Below are 21,823 nucleotides of genomic sequence, written 5' to 3' on the forward strand. Positions count from 1 at the left end.
TCAAAAAGGGACTAACACCCCTGTTGTATAACGCATCCAAGATGGTGTTCATGTTTCATTTACCAACTCGATTGAGCCTGCCAAATAGTATTTATGGTGGTATAGCTATGTAAAGAAAAATTATAGCTATGATAGTTGTGGGGTAATTCTAGTATGTATCAGAATCGTGCCTATATATTACTTTTTAACTCATTAAATAGCAAAGGGATTTCGCCTATATTGCATATATATTAGCTCAAGATATGTGGTAGTTAGAAATTGCTGTTATAAGTTCCTCTAAGATGTTTTAATGTGGGGACATACTAGTAGTGTACCAAATTTAGACAGTTATTATCCAAGTTATTTCCTCATTATGTCCATGACGGACAGTGTCCAGATTGTAAATCCAGAACGTTTCACGTTGTTTTCTAACTTGTTGTATTTTATTGTATTTTGTCACTAGTATGAGTCAGTATGTAATTGAGTGAATGCAGTATGAATGACAGAGAGATAGATAGCACTGTTTAGTTTGTATGTGGGGTTCTAAAAAAGTCAGTCACTGTAAATAATGTTTTTCTAGTACTGAATTATTTATCTACTGTATGTTAAAAAAAATATTTAAAAAATGCTAAAATGTTTTTTCTACCTGAAATTCTGAAAAATAGAAAATAAATGAAAAACTAAAGAATAATATGTCTATTTGAATACCTTCTATTAGTGTTGCATCTTTGTGAAAGGTTTGGATTAACTCTCCTTTGAAAGACTAATAGGTCAGATTAGAGGTTCTGTGTCCATAGAGTTATCTCTATATACATATATACACAAATAGTAGATTTGCTCAGGATTATATTTTACTAGTGAAACGCACAACGCTCCATCGAGCCTCTTTGTGCGCAAAATCGAATACATGGCAATTGACTAGTTTCAAAAGCAGACCGCGGTGAAGATCAAACGTAAATACAAACAAAGCTCAGAAAGTGCTGCTGTATTTTGAGCTGGGAGTGGACTCGTTTCAACCTTTGCCGCCCAAGAAACTGACGACAGACTGAAGCAATGCTTCCTTGTCGACTTTTGCAAAGGTGTCCACCATTTTATACTGTCAGCACAGTCACTAGAGCACTCACAAGTCCAACCAAGAAAGACATAAAAATAATATTTTTCTGAAGTCTTTTTAGTATTATGCTAGCGTTTAAACGTAATACGTATACATATTAATGAGGTAATTTATTTAGTACGCGTGTATTTTAGCGAGTTTGTTTCCACATAAATTCATTGATATTTCCCCGAAACTATTTTAGTTATTTCGTGCAAAGCAAAATTTCGAACATTTTATGACAAAACTTGGATGGCCAGTACTTTTATGTAAAGCGCTGGCTTATACACGTTAGTACTGCAGTAAAGTTTTGGAAGTTCCCGGGCGAGCGCCTGCATTCAGACATAAAGGTTGCGTAGACGTTGATTTTAAAACGTGCATTTTTGTTGCCAGCTGACGTCGTTAGTATGGGCTGCAGCTTTTGTTTTTTTTTCTCTGAGGTGGTTGGGCTTGTCTCGTATTGTGGTGTGCTGCTGTTACACAAGGTGCCTGAACGGCCCATATTGCATAAGGAGCAGAGGCTGGTCGTCGTGCATGCTGCGGAGAGCAGGGTGAGTATGGCATTAGTAATGCAGAGCAAGAACGTCTTTGTCCGATGCATGCCAAGCTAGGGTGCGCTCCTCTGCCCGGTGCAAAGCTTCCATTGCAACTGTTCGGGCACAGCCTTGTGCACGAGCAGCTTTCCTTTAATATATTTTATTTATTTAATGCGATTTTATATAGCGCGAACTTTACCCGAAGGTGTCGAAGCGCTTTACATAAGAACCAGTTGCAAAACATAAGGACTAAGGATTACATGCGTTACATAAAAGATACAAACAGAAAAAATTGCAAATGTACAAATAGTAAAGTCACTAAAGGAAGAGATACTAATGGATATACTCTAAGAGTCACCTAGGAATGGTAGAGAGTACAAAGGTCTACTGCATATACTAGTGATTAGAGTTATCTCTATATACAGAAAAGCAGAGTTCCATTAAGTGGGGTCGGAGGGGGGATGCAGTTCAACAAAATAGAGGTGTTTTCATCCTGTTGTAGGGTTCTGGTGCATTCCTCGTCCCAGCCTAAATTTAGTCATGGTGTGGTAAAAGGATGGATGATGCAGAGTTCAGCTGTATAGTTAAGTAATATTTTATCGTAACTTGGTTCCAGGATCAATCAATCAATCAATCAAGGATAGGATAACATAGATGATACAAGCACAGCCTCACCAGGAGCAGGCTCCTGCTGCTCAGCCTGGTTTCAGCAACTGACATTCCAGACACACTGGCACCCAGGCATTCTGTGATGTCATCATACATTCTAACTGAGCAGTGCATTGGGAAGAGCTAAGAAGTAGCTTACTACACATGACATGAAGCGGGTGTGTTCGGTGAAATCGGTGTGCCATAAGAGGTGTAACTTGGATTCTTCCAAGAGACGTGGCTTAAACATGTAAACAAATTTCCCATAGCATGCTTCCCGACTAGTATTTTGTGCCTCTCTCTGAGCTTTCTGTTAGTGCCTCCAGGGATATGATGCACAAACTAACACACACCTATAACAAGCCAGGGCTAGTCAGTCTGCAAGCAATCGTTAGCTATTTAAGATAAATGTGTTCCAATGATTTTTGTGTAAATACAATTGAACAGTTTCAATTCTGAACACATGAGACTATTACATTTCACTAAGGTCTGTGCAAGGGGTAGTGTTGTTCAGTGTGTCTCAGCCTCTTACGTTCTTCTCTTCACAACACTTTCGTTTGCAGTCTGTGTTAGATACTTATGCCATTTTTCTAGCAACATCTTTCTGAAATTCTCTATCTGCATATCTCACACCTCCTCTCTTTCCTCTTCCGCAACCACTTTTCACCCTCTCCCGCACTTACTTCCTCGCATGTCCTGTACTTTACCACTCATCTGTAAGCGCTGCATTTTATTATACTTTTGCCTTGCCAATATTTTACCAACTCTGTGACTCCTTCATGGATATTTGCATAGAATCAAAATTGCAACTGACACTTGTACCAATGCTGTACAGGGAGGCAGAGGACTGGATAAGCATGCGTTCTGCTGTGTGTGAATAGCGACTCAAAAGGAAATACAAAGCTATAAATTACAATGACCAACTATAGATCAAACAGGGAAAGGTACACTCAAAGGAAACTAGCACAAAAGTAAGTTATTTATAAAATCAGTTTGGTTCATTTAATAGCAATCATATTAAAAAGTAGACATCAACTGTCATACTAACATGAACATACATGTAATAATTAAAAATAAAAACAAATTACATAACATACTATACTTCAATACAAATAAGTTGACAAAAAATTAAAAATAATTTATTTATTTATTTATTTAGCAATTTGTATAGCGCCTGGTGACCCGAGGGCATCCCCGCGCTGTTAATATTGAGTCCTGCTGAGGGGGTGAGAGGTAGAGGGTTTATTTAGGGAACAGAAGGGTTTTAAGTTTTTTCCTGAATGTCAGGTGGTTGAGTTCCAGTCTGAGGGAACGTGGGAGAGAGTTCCAACCGGTGGACGCATTGACAGAGAAGCGTCGGCCTCCAGTGCGTGCTCTTTTGAATTTAGGGATGTTGGCCAGGTGCTCGTTCTCCGACCGTAGGGCCCTTGGTGCAGTGTAGGGGGTGACCAGACCCCTGAGGATCGCAGGTCCCGATCCGTTAATTAGTTTATGGGCCGTGCACATGGCCTTAAACTCCACCCTTTGGCGGACTGGCAGCCAGTGCAGCGCCTTGATGGAGGGTTTGGCGGATACTCTAGGAGGTACGCTCATAATTAGGCGGGCTGCAGCATTCTGGGTTCTTTGCAGTCTCGCTAAGGTGGCTTCCGGCGCACCTAGGTAGACCAAGTTGCTGTAGTCCAGCCGTGACAGTATGAGGCCCTGTACTATTAGTTTCCTAGATACGGGCGGTAGGAGGGGGAGAATTTTGCGAACAGTTCGCAGAAGCCCCAGACAGGTTCCGGCAGTTTTGGCCGCTTGGGTCTTCATTGAGAGAGCGGGTTCTAGCCAGACTCCGAGGGTCTTGATTTCGTGTTTCGGGGTGGGGATTTCCCCGAACGCGTCTGGCCATATTGCCGGGGGGATGGTCGCCCATTGTTTGCCCATGAGCATCACCTCGGTTTTGGAACCGTTGAGTTTTAATGACGATTCACACATCCACCCGTGAATTTCGGTAAGACAGTTTGGTAATTTGTCTGGGTGGTCGTCAAGTTGGGAGAGGGAGACGACCAATTGTGTGTCGTCGGCATAGCTCACGATTTTTATCCCGTATGGTGTTACCACATCTTCCAAGGGGGCCATGTACACATTAAAGAGAGTGGGGCTCAGGGAGGAGCCCTGAGGAACCCCGCTGGAGAGTGGGAGTGTGGCCGAGTGGAATTCGCCGTCCCAGACCTGGAACGTACGTTCAGTGAGAAAGGACTCTATCCATTTGAGTGCCGTCCCGGTGAGCCCTGCTTCAGTCAGTCGGTGAAGAAGAACACGGTGATTGACCGTGTCAAAGGCGGCACTCAGATCCAGGAGGATCACTGCCACTGATCCCCCTGAATCTAGAATGCGCCTTGCTTCCTCGATGACGGCAAGCAGGGCAGTGTCTGTGCCGTGTCCCGGACGGAACCCAGTTTGGGATTGCCGCAGGATGTTATTAGTCTCGAGAAATCTGGAGAGTTGACTATTCACCAGTTTCTCGGTGATCTTGCTAATCCCCGGGAGGAGTGATATGGGCCGGTAGTTTGCCATATCAGTAGGGTCGAGCTGAGGTTTTTTTAGAAGTGCCTTCACCACTGCCTTTTTCCAGCTGTGGGGGACTGATCCTTGAGCAAGTGAGCAGTTGATAAGCTCCGTGATTGTAGGGGTGATAGCGGGGGCCACGTTTTTAAGGAATCTCAGAGGTGCAGGGTCTAAAGGAGATCCACTTTTTATTTTATTCAATATCGTTTCCACCTCGTTGGGCGTTGTCGGCTTGAATGTCTCGAGTTGGGGACGTAATCCCGTCTCATTGGGGGGTTGGATAGTGTTTCTACGGGAAGGGGAGCTGGGGGGAGGGAGGGATGTAAGGATGCGGGCAATTTTGTTGTTGAAGTATGAGGCTAGGTCATTACTTCTATCTACCGAAGGGGTGATGGGCGAGGAAACGATGGGAACTTTCAGAAGCTCCTTCACAATGAGATAAGATTCCCTAGAGGAATTGGATGATTCCTTTATCCGGGTGTCATAGTGAGAGGCTTTGGAGAGCTTGATTGCGGTTTTATAGGTTTTAACTGAGGAATGGTATGCCTCTTTGCTGGCGTTGTGCCAGTCTTTTCTCCAAAGCCGTTCAGCTCTTTTACAGTTTTTGCGGAGCTGGCGGAGTTCTGGGGTGTACCACGGAGCAGAGCCGATGTTGTTGGTCTTATCTTCGCGCATTCTGAGTGGAAGCACAGAGTCAAGGGAGGTCGTGATCCAATTTCTGAAGTTGCTATCGGCGTTGTCCGGGATATTGTCGAGAATAGGGGTGGTAGATGTCAGGGTGTTGGCCCATTCTTCAATCGGTAGTTTGGACCAGGTCCTGCCTTTGGTGAAGGAGGGGGGTTTCTGAGGTTTCTTGAGGGGTCCTGGGAGTTGGAATAGGACCAAGAAGTGGTCCGTCCAGGGAAGGGGAATGGAATCTATTTCTTGCATCGCGGGGGTGCTGGTGAACACTGGGTCCAGCAGGTGGCCTTTGATGTGAGTGGCTCCTGAGTTAATGAGACGGAGGTCCGAGGCCGCTAGTTCGGAGATCAGGTCGACTACTCCAGAGTCTGCCGTGTCTTCAAAGTGGATGTTCAAGTCTCCCACTAAGATGAAGTTCGAGGCGGAGTGAGCCTGTGTTGCTACCATGTCTAGGAGGGCATTGGAAAAAGGGCCGGGGTGGCCGGGGGGACGATAGATTAGAATCCCTGAGAGGGAGTTCGTAGGGTCAAGTTTAATTGAGAATTGAAGACTTTCCGAGTCTGGGATTTGTGCATCGCTAACGTTGCAGGTGAAGGAGTCACGGTAAATAATGGCGATGCCTCCCCCTCTGCCAAGTGGTCGAGGGAGGGACTGGATGAGGAATCCCTGAGGTGTGGCTGACACTGTGTCCGAGTCAGAGTGTGGGGTGAGCCACGTTTCCGTTAGGAAGAGAATGTCAATCTCACAGTCTTCTATAAGATGGTGGATTTGTGTCGCATGTTTAGGGAGAGAGCGACAGTTGAGTGAGGCAAGTTTGAGAGTTGAATGCTTCAGTACTCGTGTCGGGATTTGAAGCTGAGCAGGCTGGCAGTTCGTGCAGCTGACAAAGGGTCCATCCATGTCATGTATATATCTGCATGAGGAGGCGAGGGAAGGCCTGAGGCTTAAAAGATCACGGCGGGAATATGTGGTTTTGACGGAGGCTCTGGCAGCCAGGGGGTCTGGCCCTAGGCCCGGCCGTGCGCGGACGGGCGCAGACGGGCTTGCCTTAGGCGCGCCTTCGGCGCGCAAACGGCGCTCCCGCTGCGCTCGTCCGCTGCGCTGGGGGGGTCGACACATTTGTGCTGGAAGTTAGTGGGCGTGGCCTCGCAGGGGGCGTGGCTTCGCCTTTGGCGTGCTCTCGGTAATGGTGATTCCCCGAGGCTGATGAGCTGGATTAGCGCGTGTCAGCAGCGCTTCCAGTAGGTAAGGCAGAGCGTTTGTATGGTTAAAAAGAACAGTGAATACAAGTTATTTAGGTGACAGTTTTAAAATTGAGCAAGTTACAAACACCTCCGGCTTCCGCCTCAGAGGCTATCAAATGATTGGGGATCGGTGCGCTAGGAGAGCGTTTATAGGCTGGGTCGGTGGGCGTGGCCTCGCAGGGGGCGTGGCTTCGCCTTTGGCGTGCTCTCGGTAATGGTGATTCCCCGAGGCTGATGAGCTGGATTAGCGCGTGTCAGCAGCGCTTCCAGTAGGTAAGGCAGAGCGTTTGTATGGTTAAAAAGAACAGTGAATACAAGTTATTTAGGTGACAGTTTTAAAATTGAGCAAGTTACAAACACCTCCGGCTTCCGCCTCAGAGGCTATCAAATGATTGGGGATCGGTGCGCTAGGAGAGCGTTTATAGGCTGGGTCGGTGGGCGTGGCCTCGCAGGGGGCGTGGCTTCGCCTTTGGCGTGCTCTCGGTAATGGTGATTCCCCGAGGCTGATGAGCTGGATTAGCGCGTGTCAGCAGCGCTTCCAGTAGGTAAGGCAGAGCGTTTGTATGGTTAAAAAGAACAGTGAATACAAGTTATTTAGGTGACAGTTTTAAAATTGAGCAAGTTACAAACACCTCCGGCTTCCGCCTCAGAGGCTATCAAATGATTGGGGATCGGTGCGCTAGGAGAGCGTTTATAGGCTGGGTCGGTGGGCGTGGCCTCGCAGGGGGCGTGGCTTCGCCTTTGGCGTGCTCTCGGTAATGGTGATTCCCCGAGGCTGATGAGCTGGATTAGCGCGTGTCAGCAGCGCTTCCAGTAGGTAAGGCAGAGCGTTTGTATGGTTAAAAAGAACAGTGAATACAAGTTATTTAGGTGACAGTTTTAAAATTGAGCAAGTTACAAACACCTCCGGCTTCCGCCTCAGAGGCTATCAAATTTTCCCCTGTGTGTGTTCTCTGATGGAGTTTTAGGTATGATAATTGACTAAAGTGCTTCCCACATTCACTGCAATGGTATGGTTTTTCACCAGTGTGTGCTCGCTGATGTATATGTAGGACTGATAAGCGAAAAAATCTCTTCCCACATTCACTGCAATGGTATGGTTTTTCTCCAGTGTGTGTTCGCTGATGACTCCTTAATTTTGAAGATTCACTAAAACTACTTCCACATTCACTGCAATGGTATGGTTTTTCTCCAGTGTGTGTTCGTTGATGAATAATTAACAAATAGATAAATTTTAAATAAATAATAAATAGTGGCAATGATTATTGTTCGACGCGCGTTTCGGCGTTGCAGACAACGCCTTCTTCAGGAGCCACAATTTCTCATCTAAAGAAATACAAAATATACACATAATCAACATAACATTCATTTTTTAAAAAAACAGGAATTATCCACTTCCTATATAATATTATTACAATCTAAAATTGCAGTGCTAGTACAAAACCTTGCAAACACTTTCCCTGTGTTGCGAGTACAGTCCTAATATTACTCGACATAATACAGAATAATATATCCATTTATTTATATATTTGAGCAGTTGACATTCAATAGTGCCGGGCCTACTGGACCACCGTCTCCAATGAACCCAAAACAGTTCATAGTTTTCAAAATTACGGGGAATAAATTTTCATTGTGTTTATCATTTTAAAATAGAAACCTGTTCATCCACAAATTACGTGCAAGCCTAGGTATAATATCAAACTATATGTTTATCCATGGGGCCTGTTCTTAAACCGGTGCTAAAGGATGTCCAATGTTAATTCTCCTATACATGTAGTACACAGTTAGATACGAAATGGGATCAGATCCACATTGCTCTTACACCCAAAGGCCTTATTTTTAGGTTGGTTATTGGATCTCAACAGAGGAGTATTGGTCTTACCAGAAAAATATACTGTTGATCACTTATACCAGCTTCTAGTATACCACTGGCCAGGATCTGGCCACCTTTAGCGAAGAGTTTATTTCCCCACGAACAATTTCTAAATCTATAGTAAAAAAGATATATAATAATACATGTGGAAAAAATATACCTGTGAGTACGCAAACGGTTATCTAATTATTTAAAAGAAGGAGAGAATACATATTCCACCCCACTATCCTTACCTAAAATATGTGGTAATAGTGCCTCTGTAGTGGATGAGCGATGCACTTGGAGGCAGCTGTGTATTGCAGTTATTTGAATTGACATCGACTGCTCCTGATGTGAGCTTGTTTGTATATTCAGGATAGTGATACACTGTCTGCTATAAACATAATAAATTGGTAAGCATGCGTTCTGAACACCTTTTATGCAGGGCTGGCTTTTAGCACGGGCAAGATTGGTTCAAAAAGTTCACAGTGCAATTTTTAGAAGCTGCAATGTTATCCTATGGGAGTAATCAATCAATCAATCAAGACATTTGTAGAGCGCACTACTTACCCGGAGGGTCTCAAGGCGCTTGGGGGGGGGGGGTGCTGCTACTGCTCGAACAGCCAGGTCTTGAGCTTCTTCCTGAAGGAGAGGTGGTCTTGGGTCAGGCGCAGGTCGGGAGGGAGGGAGTTCCAGGTCTTGGCGGCCAGGTAGGAGAAGGACCTTCCTCCTGTTGTCGCTCTTCGGACGCGGGGAACGGCGGCGAGGGCGTGACTGGCTGATCGGAGGTGGCGTTTGGGAGCGTAGAAGTTGATGCGGTTGTTGAGGTAGCTCGGGCCCTGATCGTGAAGGGCTTTGTGTGCGTGGGTGAGGAGACGGAAGGTGATTCTTTTGTTGACGGGGAGCCAATGGAGGTCTCTCAGATGTCCGGAGATGTGGCTGTGTCGTGGGATGTCGAGGATGAGTCTGGCTGAGGTGTTCTGGATCCGCTGGAGTCTCTTCTGGAGCTTGGCGGTGGTTCCGGCGTAGAGGGCGTTGCCGTAGTCCAGACGGCTGGTGACGAGGGCCTGGGTGACCGTCTTCCTGGTCTCGGTGGGGATCCACCGGAAGATCTTCCGTAGCATGCGCAGGATGTTGAAGCACGACGAGGAGACGGCGTTGACTTGTCTGGTCATGGAGAGGGAGGAGTCCAGGATGAAGCCCAGGTTGCGTGCGTGGTCTGTCGGTTTGGGTGCGGTGCCCAGGGCGGGGGGCCACCAGGAGTCGTCCCAGGCGGAGGGCGAGGAGCCCAGGATGAGGACTTCCGTCTTGTCTGAGTTCAGTTTCAGGCGGCTGGTCGTCATCCACTCGGCTACTTCTTTCATCCCTTCGTGAAGGTTGGCTCTGGCGGCGGCGGGGTCGTTGGTCAGGAGAGGATCAGCTGGGTGTCGTCCGCGTAGGAGATGATGTTGAGGTTGTGCTGGCGTGCGATGGCCGCGAGGGGGCTCATGTAGACGTTGAAGAGGGTGGGGCTCAGCGAGGATCCTTGAGGGACGCCGCAGATGACTTCGGTGGCCTCTGACTTGTACGGTGGTAGGCGGACTCTCTGTGTTCTTCCGTCGAGGAAGGAGATGATCCATTCCAGTGCTTTCTCCTGGATTCCGACGTTGCTGAGGCGCTGCACTAGGGTGCGGTGGCAGACAGTGTCAAAAGCCGCGGAGAGGTCTAGGAGGATGAGGGCCGCTGTTTCTCCGATGTCCATCAGGGCTCGGATGTCATCGGTGGCAGCGATGAGGGCGGTCTCGGTGCTGTGGTTGGCTCGGAAGCCAGACTGGGAGGGGTCGAGGGATCCATTTGTCTCGAGGAAGGCGGCCAGCTGTTTGTTGACGGTCTTCTCGGTGACTTTGGCTGGAAACGGGAGGAGCGAGATGGGGCGGTAATTCTTGAGTTCGGTGGGGTCCGCTGTAGGTTTCTTGAGTAGGGCGCTGAGTTCGGCGTGCTTCCAGCTCTCCGGGAAGGTGGCGGTGTCGAAGGAGGTGTTGATGATGTCCCGCAGGTGGGGTGCGATGACGGCGTCGGCCTTGTTGAAGACGTGGTGAGGGCATGGGTCAGTTGGAGATCCGGAGTGGATAGAGTTCATCATGCGGACGGTGTCATCGGTGCTGATCGGAGTCCAGGCGCGGAGGGTGGTGGTGGGGGGCGGTGGTTCGGTCGTGGCGTGCGTCGGTTGGGTGCTGAAGCTGTTGTGTATGTCCGCGATCTTGTTGTGGAAGTAGGAGGCGAGGGAGTTGCAGAGGTCTTGCGATGGGGTGATGTCGTTGTTTCCGGCGTTGGGGTTGGAGAGCTCTTTCACGATGTTGAAGAGTTCCTTGCAGTTGTGTGCGTTGTTGTCCAGCCGGTCCTTGAATGCAGTTTTCTTGGTGGCGCGGATCAGTTGGTGGTGCTTCCGGGTGGCAAGCTTGAGGGTGGTCATGTTGTCCGGTGTTGGTTCTCTTCTCCAGGCTTTCTCGAGGGCTCGGCAGTTCTTCTTGGAGCTCTTGAGTTCGTCGGTGAACCATGGGGCCTTCTTGCTGCCGGGTCTGCTGGGCGGGGTCCTCAGTGGGGCGAGTTCGTCCGCGCAGTTGCTGATCCACTTCGTGAGGTTGTCGGCGGCCTGGCTGGGGTTCGCTGAGCTGGAGGGAGGGTGCTGGCTCAGGGACGCGGCGAGCTGGTCGGCTGTGATCTTGTTCCAGCTTCTTCGAGCAACCTGTTGCAGGTGGTGGTGGATCGTCGTTCTTTTGAAGGTGAAGTGGACGCAGCTGTGGTCCGTCCAGTGGAGTCCGGTGGCGTGGCTGAAGGCGATGTCTTTGCTGGATGAGAAGACAGCGTCGAGTGTGTGTCCGGCGAGGTGGGTGGGGGTGGACACCAGCTGCTTAAGGCCGAGGTTGGCTAGGTTGTCGAGCAGGGTGATGGTGTTGCGGTCGTTGTTGTTCTCCAGGTGGAAGTTGATGTCCCCCAGGAGGATGTAGTCAGCGGAGGGGAGGGCCTGCGGGCTGATGAAGTCGGCGATGTCCTCGCTGAATTGTGTGCGTGGTCCCGGGGGTCGGTAGATCAGGGTGCCTCTGAGGGTGGTCTTCGGGTCGGTGTGGATCTGGAAGTGCAGGTGTTCGGCGGTTGTCAGAGTGTCGTCGGTGTTGGTCGTGATGCGGATGGTGTCCCTGTGGATGATGGCGATGCCTCCTCCTGTGTTGTTGATGCGATCCCTTCGGATGATCTTGTAGCCCTCTGGGATGGCGATGGCGATGTCGGGCGCTGAGGAGTCGTTCATCCAGGTTTCCGTGAGGAAGGCGACGTCAGGAGCTGTGGTGTCGAGGAGGTTCCAGAGTTCGGTGGCGTGTCTGTGGACGGAGCGGGTGTTGAGGAGGATGCACTTCAGGTGGTTGCTGCTGCTGTTCGGCTTGGCGGGTGTTGGTGCGGGGCAGGTCCGGATGCAGGTGAACTTGCAGGCGTGGCAGCTGAAGGGTCCGTGGGTCCGTTTCGGGGTGGCTCGGTAGCAGCCTAGGATTCGGCCGGTGTTGAGTGCGTTGATGGTGGCGGCGTCGTAGGTCCGGCGGGAGGGCTGGGGTCTGCGAGGGCCAGGGTTCCTGGCACTGGGCGCGGTCCAGGCGCAGACGGGCTTACCTTTGGCGCGCCTTCGGCACGCAATCGGCGCGCCCGCTGCGCGTGCACGCTGCGCGTTGGCCACTCTGCCATAAGAGGAGGGTGGAGGGGGCGGAGCGAGGGAGGGGCAGCTGGGAGGCGGGAGCGGGGCGGCGAATGGGAAGGCTCCTGGTGGAGGGGGGCGGGGCCGCAGGGGATCAGCGGCGGGGAGCGGGGATGTGGCGAGGGCACAGCGGGAGTAAAAACGGCGGGAAAAACGGCGGGAAAGCGGCGGACTGGGCAAGAGACTGGCAGGAAGAAAAAAGCTGGGCAAAGCGGGGGAAAGCAGTCCCAACACAGGGGGGACAGACCAGAGTGCGGAGGCAGAGGCAGGAAAAGAAAAGGTCACGCAGGCAGCAGAAGCGGCGCTGCGCTTCAGAAGCAGAGACCACGCCTCGTGGTCAGGGGCACAGCTGCGAGCAGCGGCGGGAACGGGCAGCAGGGCACACCCACGGGGAGTGTGCGCAGTGCGTGGAGGAGTGACCGGCCCAGAGGCACAGAGGTCACCAGTAAAAGTCAATGCAGCGTTCAGGTAAAGTACAGCAGCTGACGGGAGCAATCTCCAGGAGGTAAACTTCCTCTCCTGTGAGGGGAGCAATACTCGCATTTCAGAGGCTGTGGCTTCTTTGAAGCTCCCATGCCTTGGAATGCTATTCACTAGTTCATCCCGTGGGAGGGTGTGTAAACACCCTTTCCCGAGCAGGCTTTGTTTCTCACCTCCTGAGAGCAAAGGCTCCCACCCTTGGGGGTTGGACACTTGTCTCGAGTGGCAGGCTGCAGAAACCAGTCAGTGAGCACACCAGTGGCTGGTAGGTTTTCAGACGGGGACACCTCTAAGGTGCCCTCTGGGTAAATGTATTAATAAATGCATCACTGAAATTGGTGTGGTTTTATCAATACGAGATGTTTTATACCAAAATCCGTGTCTTCGGTAAAGCCATCATGTAGCTGGACAACTCGTTTTCACCAGTGTGCAGCACATGTTTTAAAATGGCTTCCCTGGTCCCTTGAACTGGCAGTAATGGCACTGACCAGCACGGGGCATATCTGCTCATACAGGTATGCCCGCACATGTAATATTAAGCACCCTGCCTTAGGGCTGTCAGGCCTGATGTAGAGATGACTTACAAATATTAAATGCAGTGTTAGGAGACATGACACACAGATGTGTGTGTGCCATTTCGTGTTTTCACTTTTGTCTGCACCAAAACACTCAGCCTGCAATGGCAGTCTTGCATGTGTTTGGTGAGGGGTCCCTTGGGGGGGGGGGGGCACAATTCGTGCTGCAGCCCTCATAGACCCCCTTTAGTACCTCAGGCCCTATGTACCTGGGGTACAACTTACTAGGGACTTACAGAGAGTTCTTAAGAGTTTACCAATTGAGGGAAACAATTGCACAGTTTTGATAAAGAGATATGAACTAGGGTCCTGGTTAGTAGGGACCCAGTGCACTTCCAGTCAAAATCGCATCAAATACCAGACAAAAAGTGGGATTAACCTTTTCAAAATGAGCCACTTTCCTACACTTGCACATTAAATGTCTTCTTCTGGCCGCCAAGTAACCTGTTTAAAAGCATAAACCAGTATAATTTTGAACTATCGAACTTGACAATTCTGACTATTTTATCAATTGTGTCTGCTTCATATTTTTATTAATAATCATAATAATAAAATGGTGCTTTTTTGTATATATAATAGTGACTCCCAAGGATCTGCTCATAAATCAAAGTGGGGGGAGGGAGCTCCGAAACATAAAGGGACTGGTTTCATAGATGGCCCTAAAGAATGACTGCTGAGTAAATCTCCCTGTACTGAGAACTGTCAAGTGGCAGATTTCACCGAAATCACAGAAGCAGAGGATTCAAGTAACGCAATTAGTTTGCCACCATTAACTTCTTAAAGAAAACCTTAGAAGAACTCTCCTCCACCGCTTCCAAGGTGAGGTGTGAAATCACACCTAAGACTTGCAACGGACAGTGTTCCTCTCAAGGCTTTTATTCTCAGCTTGCTGCTCGCCTTATACAGTAGGTTCCTACATGCTTTCTGTATGGTATGGGGAAGTCTGTAGACCTCTTATTTCCTAAATTTAAACCTTTTGCTCAGATTTCCAACAACTTCAGATTACAACACCTTCATTTATTATGCAACTGTTGACGGTGAAACCAGCATATTTGGGGTCTAGTCCTGGGAGATACTCCCCTTCTCCTCCATTCTTTCATTTACTAATCTGTCTAATCTGGAAACTCAATATCTCCATATGCCTCCATTCCTTTAGCTTCTAAAAACAGGCCAACGTCCAATGCTGTGCATTGTTCACACTTAAAACATTTGCCTCCATAGTTATCCAGCATCGATTAGAAGAGGATAAACAATGGAAAGTGACCACTAATCCCATGGTTTTAGAGTACATGGGAAGCAGTTTCTAATCCTGTCCTTCCTATAGTCATAAAATGTTGTTGCATTCAACTACGGTACTACCTTTTTTGTGCATTTAATTTAATTTGTTTATATGTATGTTTAACTATTTCTCATTCTGTGTGGTTTTCTAGCAGCACGTTAAGTCGCTGGATTCCAATCTTGAACCGTTCCAGGATACTTCATTGCCACAGAAGTAGCATTGGATTATTTTCGGAACGCATCCTATCTCCTATACGCTGCCTACACACCAAGCAAGGCTCAAACATGTCTCAAAAGGAAAAGAAACCGAAGTCTGACGTGAATGAGGCGCCGAGCGAAAAGTCCTCAAAGCCTCAGAAAAGTATATCAAAACCAAAGTCCACAAGCACATCCTCTCAGATCAAGCCAGCCAAGCATAAAGTGGGGGGAAAAGACACTGGGAAGACATCTAAGACTGACAGTGGGGAGCCCTCTGATATTGACGCCAAAAAGCAGAAACTAGAAGAGAAAAGTGTGGCTGAAAGTGGAGACCTGTTTGAGTCTGTAAAGAACTCTAGGTTGAAAGCTGCATCTTCAGTGGCGGAGTTCAAATTCAACAAGAAGAGAGTTCGCCTGATCTCCAGTGAAAATAACTCTCTCAAAGAGGACTCTTGCGGGATTGTCTACTGGATGTCCCGCGACCAGCGGGTGGAAGGTGGGAGCCCTGCATGCTTTACCATTTCTCGTGTAGGATGCATAACACTATTTCACAGGGACTTGTGTGGGTTTTGTTTGCTTTATTAGTTTCAGGCCCCCTGGGATCACAGCTGATCCTGTGAGTTTGTGATTGAGCTGCCCCTAGCAGACTAGGCCTGGCAGTAAATCTTTACCTCCAATTCCGCCATTCATGGTTACTTTTTACAGTGAATGATGCTTAATTATGCAAAGAGGTGTAATAATTTTGTGAATTTTGCATAACACAAATATGCCAGCAAAATGTAAGTTTCGCAATGGCCTACTTTTTTTGTAGATCAATGTTTTGTACCTATCTTTTCGCCCCCAGCACACCCATTTTTCCATTATTGTACCCACTAATTATTTCACACGCAAACTCATGAAAGTTTCACACTCCTTTCTCCATCCTACTGTATGAGATGAGGTGGTGACCTTGGAGCCTGAATGCCTGTTAGCCCTTTCGATAACTTTAATTCAGTGGTGAAGTACATAACTAGGTGACTCGTGGCCTCGTGCCAGCTACATTACTGGTCATTAACATAACATGCCTCAACCACTAGTGTGGTCTTGCAGTACTTTGTCATTTCACTGATGGTTGCAGGCTGCAGCGTTCATGGCTTTCACTAACGGGTGCAAGTCAGAGCTTCCCTTCCTTGTTGAGTCACTTATAATCCTGCATATGTTTGGCAGAGCAAATGGTCAAATGTAGCCTAGGAAGGATTGAGTATGATGTTGATGAACCTCCGAAGGATGCTCGGATGAGAGTGGATGGACTCTGCACTTGGTTATGCTCGTGTGAGAACAGGGTATAGGATGATTTACATTCAGATGTACCCTAAGTAAATACATACCATCATACGCAGCCTGTGCAGCATTTTTCAGTATTGTCCACTGTGTTTAACATATCCGGTGTTGGTATAGCTCTACTTATCTTAGTGACCTAGTAGTTGTAGCAAGTAAGAAAGCCCGGCCCCTTCAATCCGCCTGTTTCCTAGCCTACTCTTTTCAAGATGATAGTACATAGTTACCAGCTTGAAGAATCCAATATTGTACAAATGCTCTGCTGTCTAATTCCTACCTAGTTAGAATCTATTAATTATCTTTGTCTTGACTCTGCTGATTTCTCGCTTTCTTTCTACCCGTTTTTAAAACCATTTTTTTATTTCAGATAATTGGGCTTTCCTGTATGCCCAGCGCCTGGCTCTCAAAGAGAAGCTACCTCTCCACGTCTGCTTCTGTCTTGTCCCCAAGTTCCTGGAAGCCACCATTCGACACTTTGGTTTTATGCTGAAGGGACTGCAGGAAGTTGCTCAGGTGAGTGCTGCCAGACGGAGGCCAGGAGAGAATGAGAGTTTAAGAGGAGTAATACTGTTTCCTGGAAACTCAGATGTTTAAATCTTAACTATGTGAGATGCACACAACACTAGAAAGCTCATTTTCAAGTCGATGTTGAAAGCCAATGTGGCTCCAGAGTCACCCACTGGAAGTTGACATTCTCGCTGTTTGTGTGGCGAAGCTGGACTTCAATGCCATAGGCACAAGAGGCTTGTCTACTTTCTTTGTACATATTTATTTATTTATTTATTTATTTATTTATATGCTTGTATAGCGCCTGAATAGACCCCCGAAGGGGTATCTCCGCGCTTTTGCCAGCAGAAGGAACATAGATTATCCCAGTTCATGTTAGAGAGTGACTGAGAGAATGAAGAATGTTTAACTACTTGGAAAAAGATGGGTTTTGAGGGGTTTTCGGAAGGATAGGTGATTAGTGATAAGTTTTAGTGTTTGTGGAAGAGAGTTCCAGAGAGCAGGTCCAGTGTGTGCCAGAGCACGGCCTCCTTGGCGAGATTTTTTAATTCTGGGAACCTGTAACAGCTGGAAGTTGCTGGATCGTAAGGAGCAACCTGGGACATAGGGTTGGAAGGCCTTTGTTAGATATTTGGGCCCCTTTCCTATCAGACATTTGTGGATAGTGCACAAAATTTTAAACTTAGTGCGTTGCCGCACTGGCAGCCAGTGGAGTTTAGTCAGTAGAGGTCGGGAGGGGGTCCTGGATGGAGCGTTTAGGACTAGCCTCGCCGCCGTGTTTTGGACTACTTGCAGTTTGTTAAATTGGCCTTCGTTGGTTGATAAAAGAAGGCCATTGCAGTAGTCCAATCTACTAATAACTAATGACTGGACTAAGGTCTTCCTGTGGTTGTCAGGTAGGTAGGGAAACACCCTTCTCAACAGTCCAATGGCCCTAAAACATGTACCGGCAACTTGGTTGACATGGTCTTTAAATGTCAGGGCTTGGTCGAATAGCACTCCCAAGTTTTTCACGGTCTGTTTTGGGATGGGAACAGGTACCAGTTCTAGGGGCCACCACTCATCAGACCATAGTGTGACCGCTTCCCCAAACAGTAGTACTTCTGTTTTGCCTACATTGCATTGTAGGCAGTTCTTAGCCATCCACTTTGACACAGCCCTCATTCCTTCTGCAAAAGATTTTTGTAGAGCAGGTGTAAAGGTTTTAAAAGGGAACAGAAGTTGGGTGTCGTCGGCGTAAGACACCGGGGTAAACCCAAAGGACCTCACTAAGTCAGCCAGGGGGGCCACATACACATTAAATAATGTGGGGCTTAGGCATGAGCCCTGTGGCACACCCCTGGTGAGCTCCCTAGAGATGGATTTATGGGAGCCCAATCTGACTTCTTGAGAGCGGCAGGAGAGAAAGCTTTCCATCCAGGACAGAGCAACACCTCCCAGTCCCACATCCCTCAGACGACCGAGAAGCACTTCGTGAGACACCGTATCGAAGGCAGCGGATAAATCCAGCAGCACCAGAATCATAGACCCCCCACCATCCAGTGTCATCCTGATGTTGTTGGTCACTGCTAGGAGGGCTGATTCGGTGCTGTGATTAGGCCTGAACCCAGATTGTGAATGGTCCAGGCCTTCCGCTGCCTCGATATGATTTGATAGGTGGGTGTTCACGTGCCTCTCTGTCATCTTACCGATGTATGGTAGGAGGGAGATGGGCCGAAGGTTAGAGAGATCTGTCCAGGGGGAGGCCGCTTTTTTCCTTATTGGGTTTACCACCGCAATCTTCCATTCCCTTGGGACTTGTCCTTCAGTCAGTGAGAGGTTCATTACAGACTGGATGGAGGGTCCCAAGAGGGTGATCAGAGGAGCGACCATTTTCGCAGGGAGGTAGTCATTGGGAGAACCGGTTTTTATGTGGTTGATGAGGGTTGGCAGGTCTAAATCACTAACTGGAGGGAAGGTAAGTAATGAGTTTTTATTCTGTGTGGGTGGGTCATTGGGGAGGGAAGTCGTGGTTCCTGCACCCCTAGAGGTTAAAATTTTGTTGTAGATGAGATTAATTTTGTCCTCAAAGAACATAGAAATCTCATCACAAAGTGTTTGTGAAGCATCATCGGGGCTCTCACTAGCTGTGGGTTTTACAAAACTCTGTAAGATTTTGAACAGTTCCCTTGGACAGTTGCCTGCCTCTGCAAGTTGTAAGGAGAGATTGTTTTTCCTCGCTTGCTTTATATTTTTATAATAGATTGACATTTATACATAGATTACAGTGGAATGCTCTCTATTTTGTGACGTTCACCAGTATATACTCTAGACGCCGACAGCTGATGAAGGTTGCACTATGTGACGGTGGGGATCAGTGTTGTGCCTTCTATATCCCTGATTATTATCCAGGACTATCTCACATATCTATCCATACATGATTTGTTAATTACACTCTACTCTGTAGATTTAGTGGCAATAGTTGGGATCATCTAATGTACACTTTCTTGTTGGTTAAAACATTTTCTTTTTAAAATGTTTTTATTGGGCTTTTGGAACAGCAGCAACAACCAGGCGAGAGCCTCAGGAATAAAAACTTTATTTAAAGGAATACATACCATGTTGGTTACTCTCATACAAGTTTTATCTATACTATCTTAACTATGTGTAATTTGAATAATTACATGAGTGTAAACATGTAATTGAATTTATTCCGTACAGTTATAAAATTAAAAGTAATATTTTACTTTATTTCCAAAATCGACTGCTGTAAATTTCAAAATATCATTCTTTACTGCTCAGCATAGGATTGCTTATTCAGAGCCCTTCCAAAGCCCTCAGCTGTGTAGGCGAGAGTTATTGATTACATTTCAGTGGGCTTACAACCCGCCCAAAGCATACCATTAGTTGTTTTCTGTGTCACTCTCATTTGCAATCTTTTGATTGCTTAACTTCCTTTCTCGTGTTGGCTCTTCCCTGGAGCATGAGGCAAGTACATGTGTTCTTCCTTGTCTTACAGCCTGATTCATGTACATGCCGTTTTGCGTGTCCCTAATAGCGAATCATAGCGATTCGCTATTGAGGACACGCAAAACGGCATTCATGTAGGAATTGCTACTTAAATAGCGATTCCTACATGTTCTTTATTTGCGAGTAGCAAATTGCTACTCGCAAATACTCCCCATTCATTCCTATGGGCCAAGAGGCCCATAGGAATGAATGGGGATTTGCGAGTAGCAATTTTCTACTCGCAACTAAGATAGCGATTTTAAGGGTGCCAGGGGTGTCCAAAGGACGCCCTGTAGCACCCCTAAAATGTACTTTTGGGCAGGTGTTGCGCACACACATGTCCAAAGGACATGTGTGTGTGCTACATGCAACTTTGAAAAATGCTTTTAAAAGCATTTTTCCGAGTTTTTGCTATTTACCGACAGGTCTGACCTGTCGGTAAATAGCGGCCCCAAAAGTCCAAAATCGCTATTTTGTTTTGTGTCATGAATAGCATTTGAGGAATCTCTATTAGAGATTCCTTAAATGCCATTCCACGCAAATATGCGACTTCTTACATAGCGATTTTTGCATTTGGTATCATGAATACCAAATGCAAAAATTGCACTCGCAAAGGGCCAGATTCTCAGACTCTGGCCCTTTGCGAGTGCAATTTACCTACATGAATCAGGCTGTTAGTTCTTCCTCGTCTTTTTGCACTGCACCATTTTTTATAAGTTTCTTGGTATTATTGCTGAACGTACAATGCACTTTCCAACTTTTAACACAGGCATACGGTTTCCTATTTATGTTGCATTTTTACCTTTTCTGCCGTCTCTATTGACGCATGAGTTACAACCACAACTGTATTATTGTATGCCGCTCCACTCTACGTCACTCCACTCCCCCACTCCACACCACTCCCCCCACTCCACAGCACTCAACACCACTTAATTCGATTCTATGTCACTCATCTCTATTTTATGCCACTCTAGTCCCTCTATGCCACCCCACTCGATGCCACTCCACTGTAACACCATGCCATTCTCCTTTGTGCCACTCTCCTCTACACCAATAACATTTAGCCATGCTGAACAGCAGCCACGCTGATGTAGAAATGTCTAAAAGACATTGGCAAAGGCATTAGCTCTCACATAGGTCAGACCTATTGAGTTTGATGATGCTTGTTTAGAAATGTTGGTGTTCCTACTATAAAAGCAAGCCATCAATAGCTAAAAAATGGGTGCAGACTCCTGCTGTGCTTAAAACTGGACTGAATGCCAATGTCTCATAACTAATCTACTGATTTAAATGAACAGGAGTCCTATAGTTATGTGCACAAAGCTTGTGATTTAGGTTCGCAAAGGCGCTTCTCGTCAGTGCAGCTTTATATGATTATTGAGACCTGTCTGATACAAGTGCGGATAGGACAGGGCTACTCAACTGAAGAGGAACAAGAGACAGTGATGAGCACATGGACAATATTACAGCTTTGGCAGTGTCCACCTGTATGAATCGGAATCCCCTCCTGAGCCACTCTATGTTGCTTTCACAGGCATGTTTGATTCTGCAGGTACAACTTGAGGAAAGTTCCTCTGACACAAAAACTGAAGAACTAGTGTGCGAGAGATTAACACTATCAATGCTACAGCAATTCTCGCTTGGTGCTGATCTCCCTTAAATCCCATTGTCAGCTCGTCATGAGCACACGAGCAGTGTACTGCATGACGAGCTGAGCTCGTCATGAGCAAGGAAGGGGTTAAAGAATCGAGGTGGCATACAACTAGGCAGCATCTGCCGAAAGGCATGGATTGGGGCAGCATGTCGCTGGCCTTTTGTACTGAAAGAGTGGAAAAGAAGTTTGGGGGAACTGCAAGTGTTCACATCTATTCTGTAAAAAAATATTTTAAGGTAATTAAAGTTGATAGGAGGGAGCCTTGGAGGTATCAGTCTGTTGTGACCATCCTTTCTCTGTGGTATATGGTCCTCTGGAGGTCTCCATGTGTCACACTGACCCCAATATGGGACTCATAATCTGGGACCACTCCCCTGGGAGTGGCATATACTTGTCTGGGAGGAAAAGGCCTGCCTTTTGTTGCCATGTACTAAGTGTGAAAATACAGAACATGTGGCTAGAAGACAACATTTGAAAAGGCCAGGGAATCGGGGCAGACATCTTGGGGATGGTAAGAGAGTA

The 21,823-nt window shown here is 47.3% G+C and overlaps 1 protein-coding gene across 2 annotated transcripts in view; it reads left to right on the forward strand.

Moving 5' to 3' along the window:
• Positions 1–1,498: 1,498 nt before the first annotated feature.
• Positions 1,499–21,823, forward strand: part of LOC144792784 (deoxyribodipyrimidine photo-lyase-like) — a 36,805-nt gene continuing 16,480 nt past the window's right edge. The window contains exons 1-3 of one of the 2 annotated variants that reach the window (XM_078667981.1): positions 1,499–1,623; positions 14,790–15,331; positions 16,520–16,665. In XM_078667981.1, the coding sequence (XP_078524107.1) occupies positions 1,607–1,623; positions 14,790–15,331; positions 16,520–16,665 (705 nt within the window). In that variant the 5' untranslated portion in view covers positions 1,499–1,606. The remainder of the gene's footprint in view (positions 1,624–14,789; positions 15,332–16,519; positions 16,666–21,823) is intronic. The other variant, XM_078667982.1, reaches the window with a different exon arrangement.

Source organism: Lissotriton helveticus, chromosome 11 (genome assembly GCF_964261635.1).
Source record: "Lissotriton helveticus chromosome 11, aLisHel1.1, whole genome shotgun sequence".
Taxonomy (NCBI): Eukaryota; Metazoa; Chordata; class Amphibia; order Caudata; family Salamandridae; genus Lissotriton; species Lissotriton helveticus.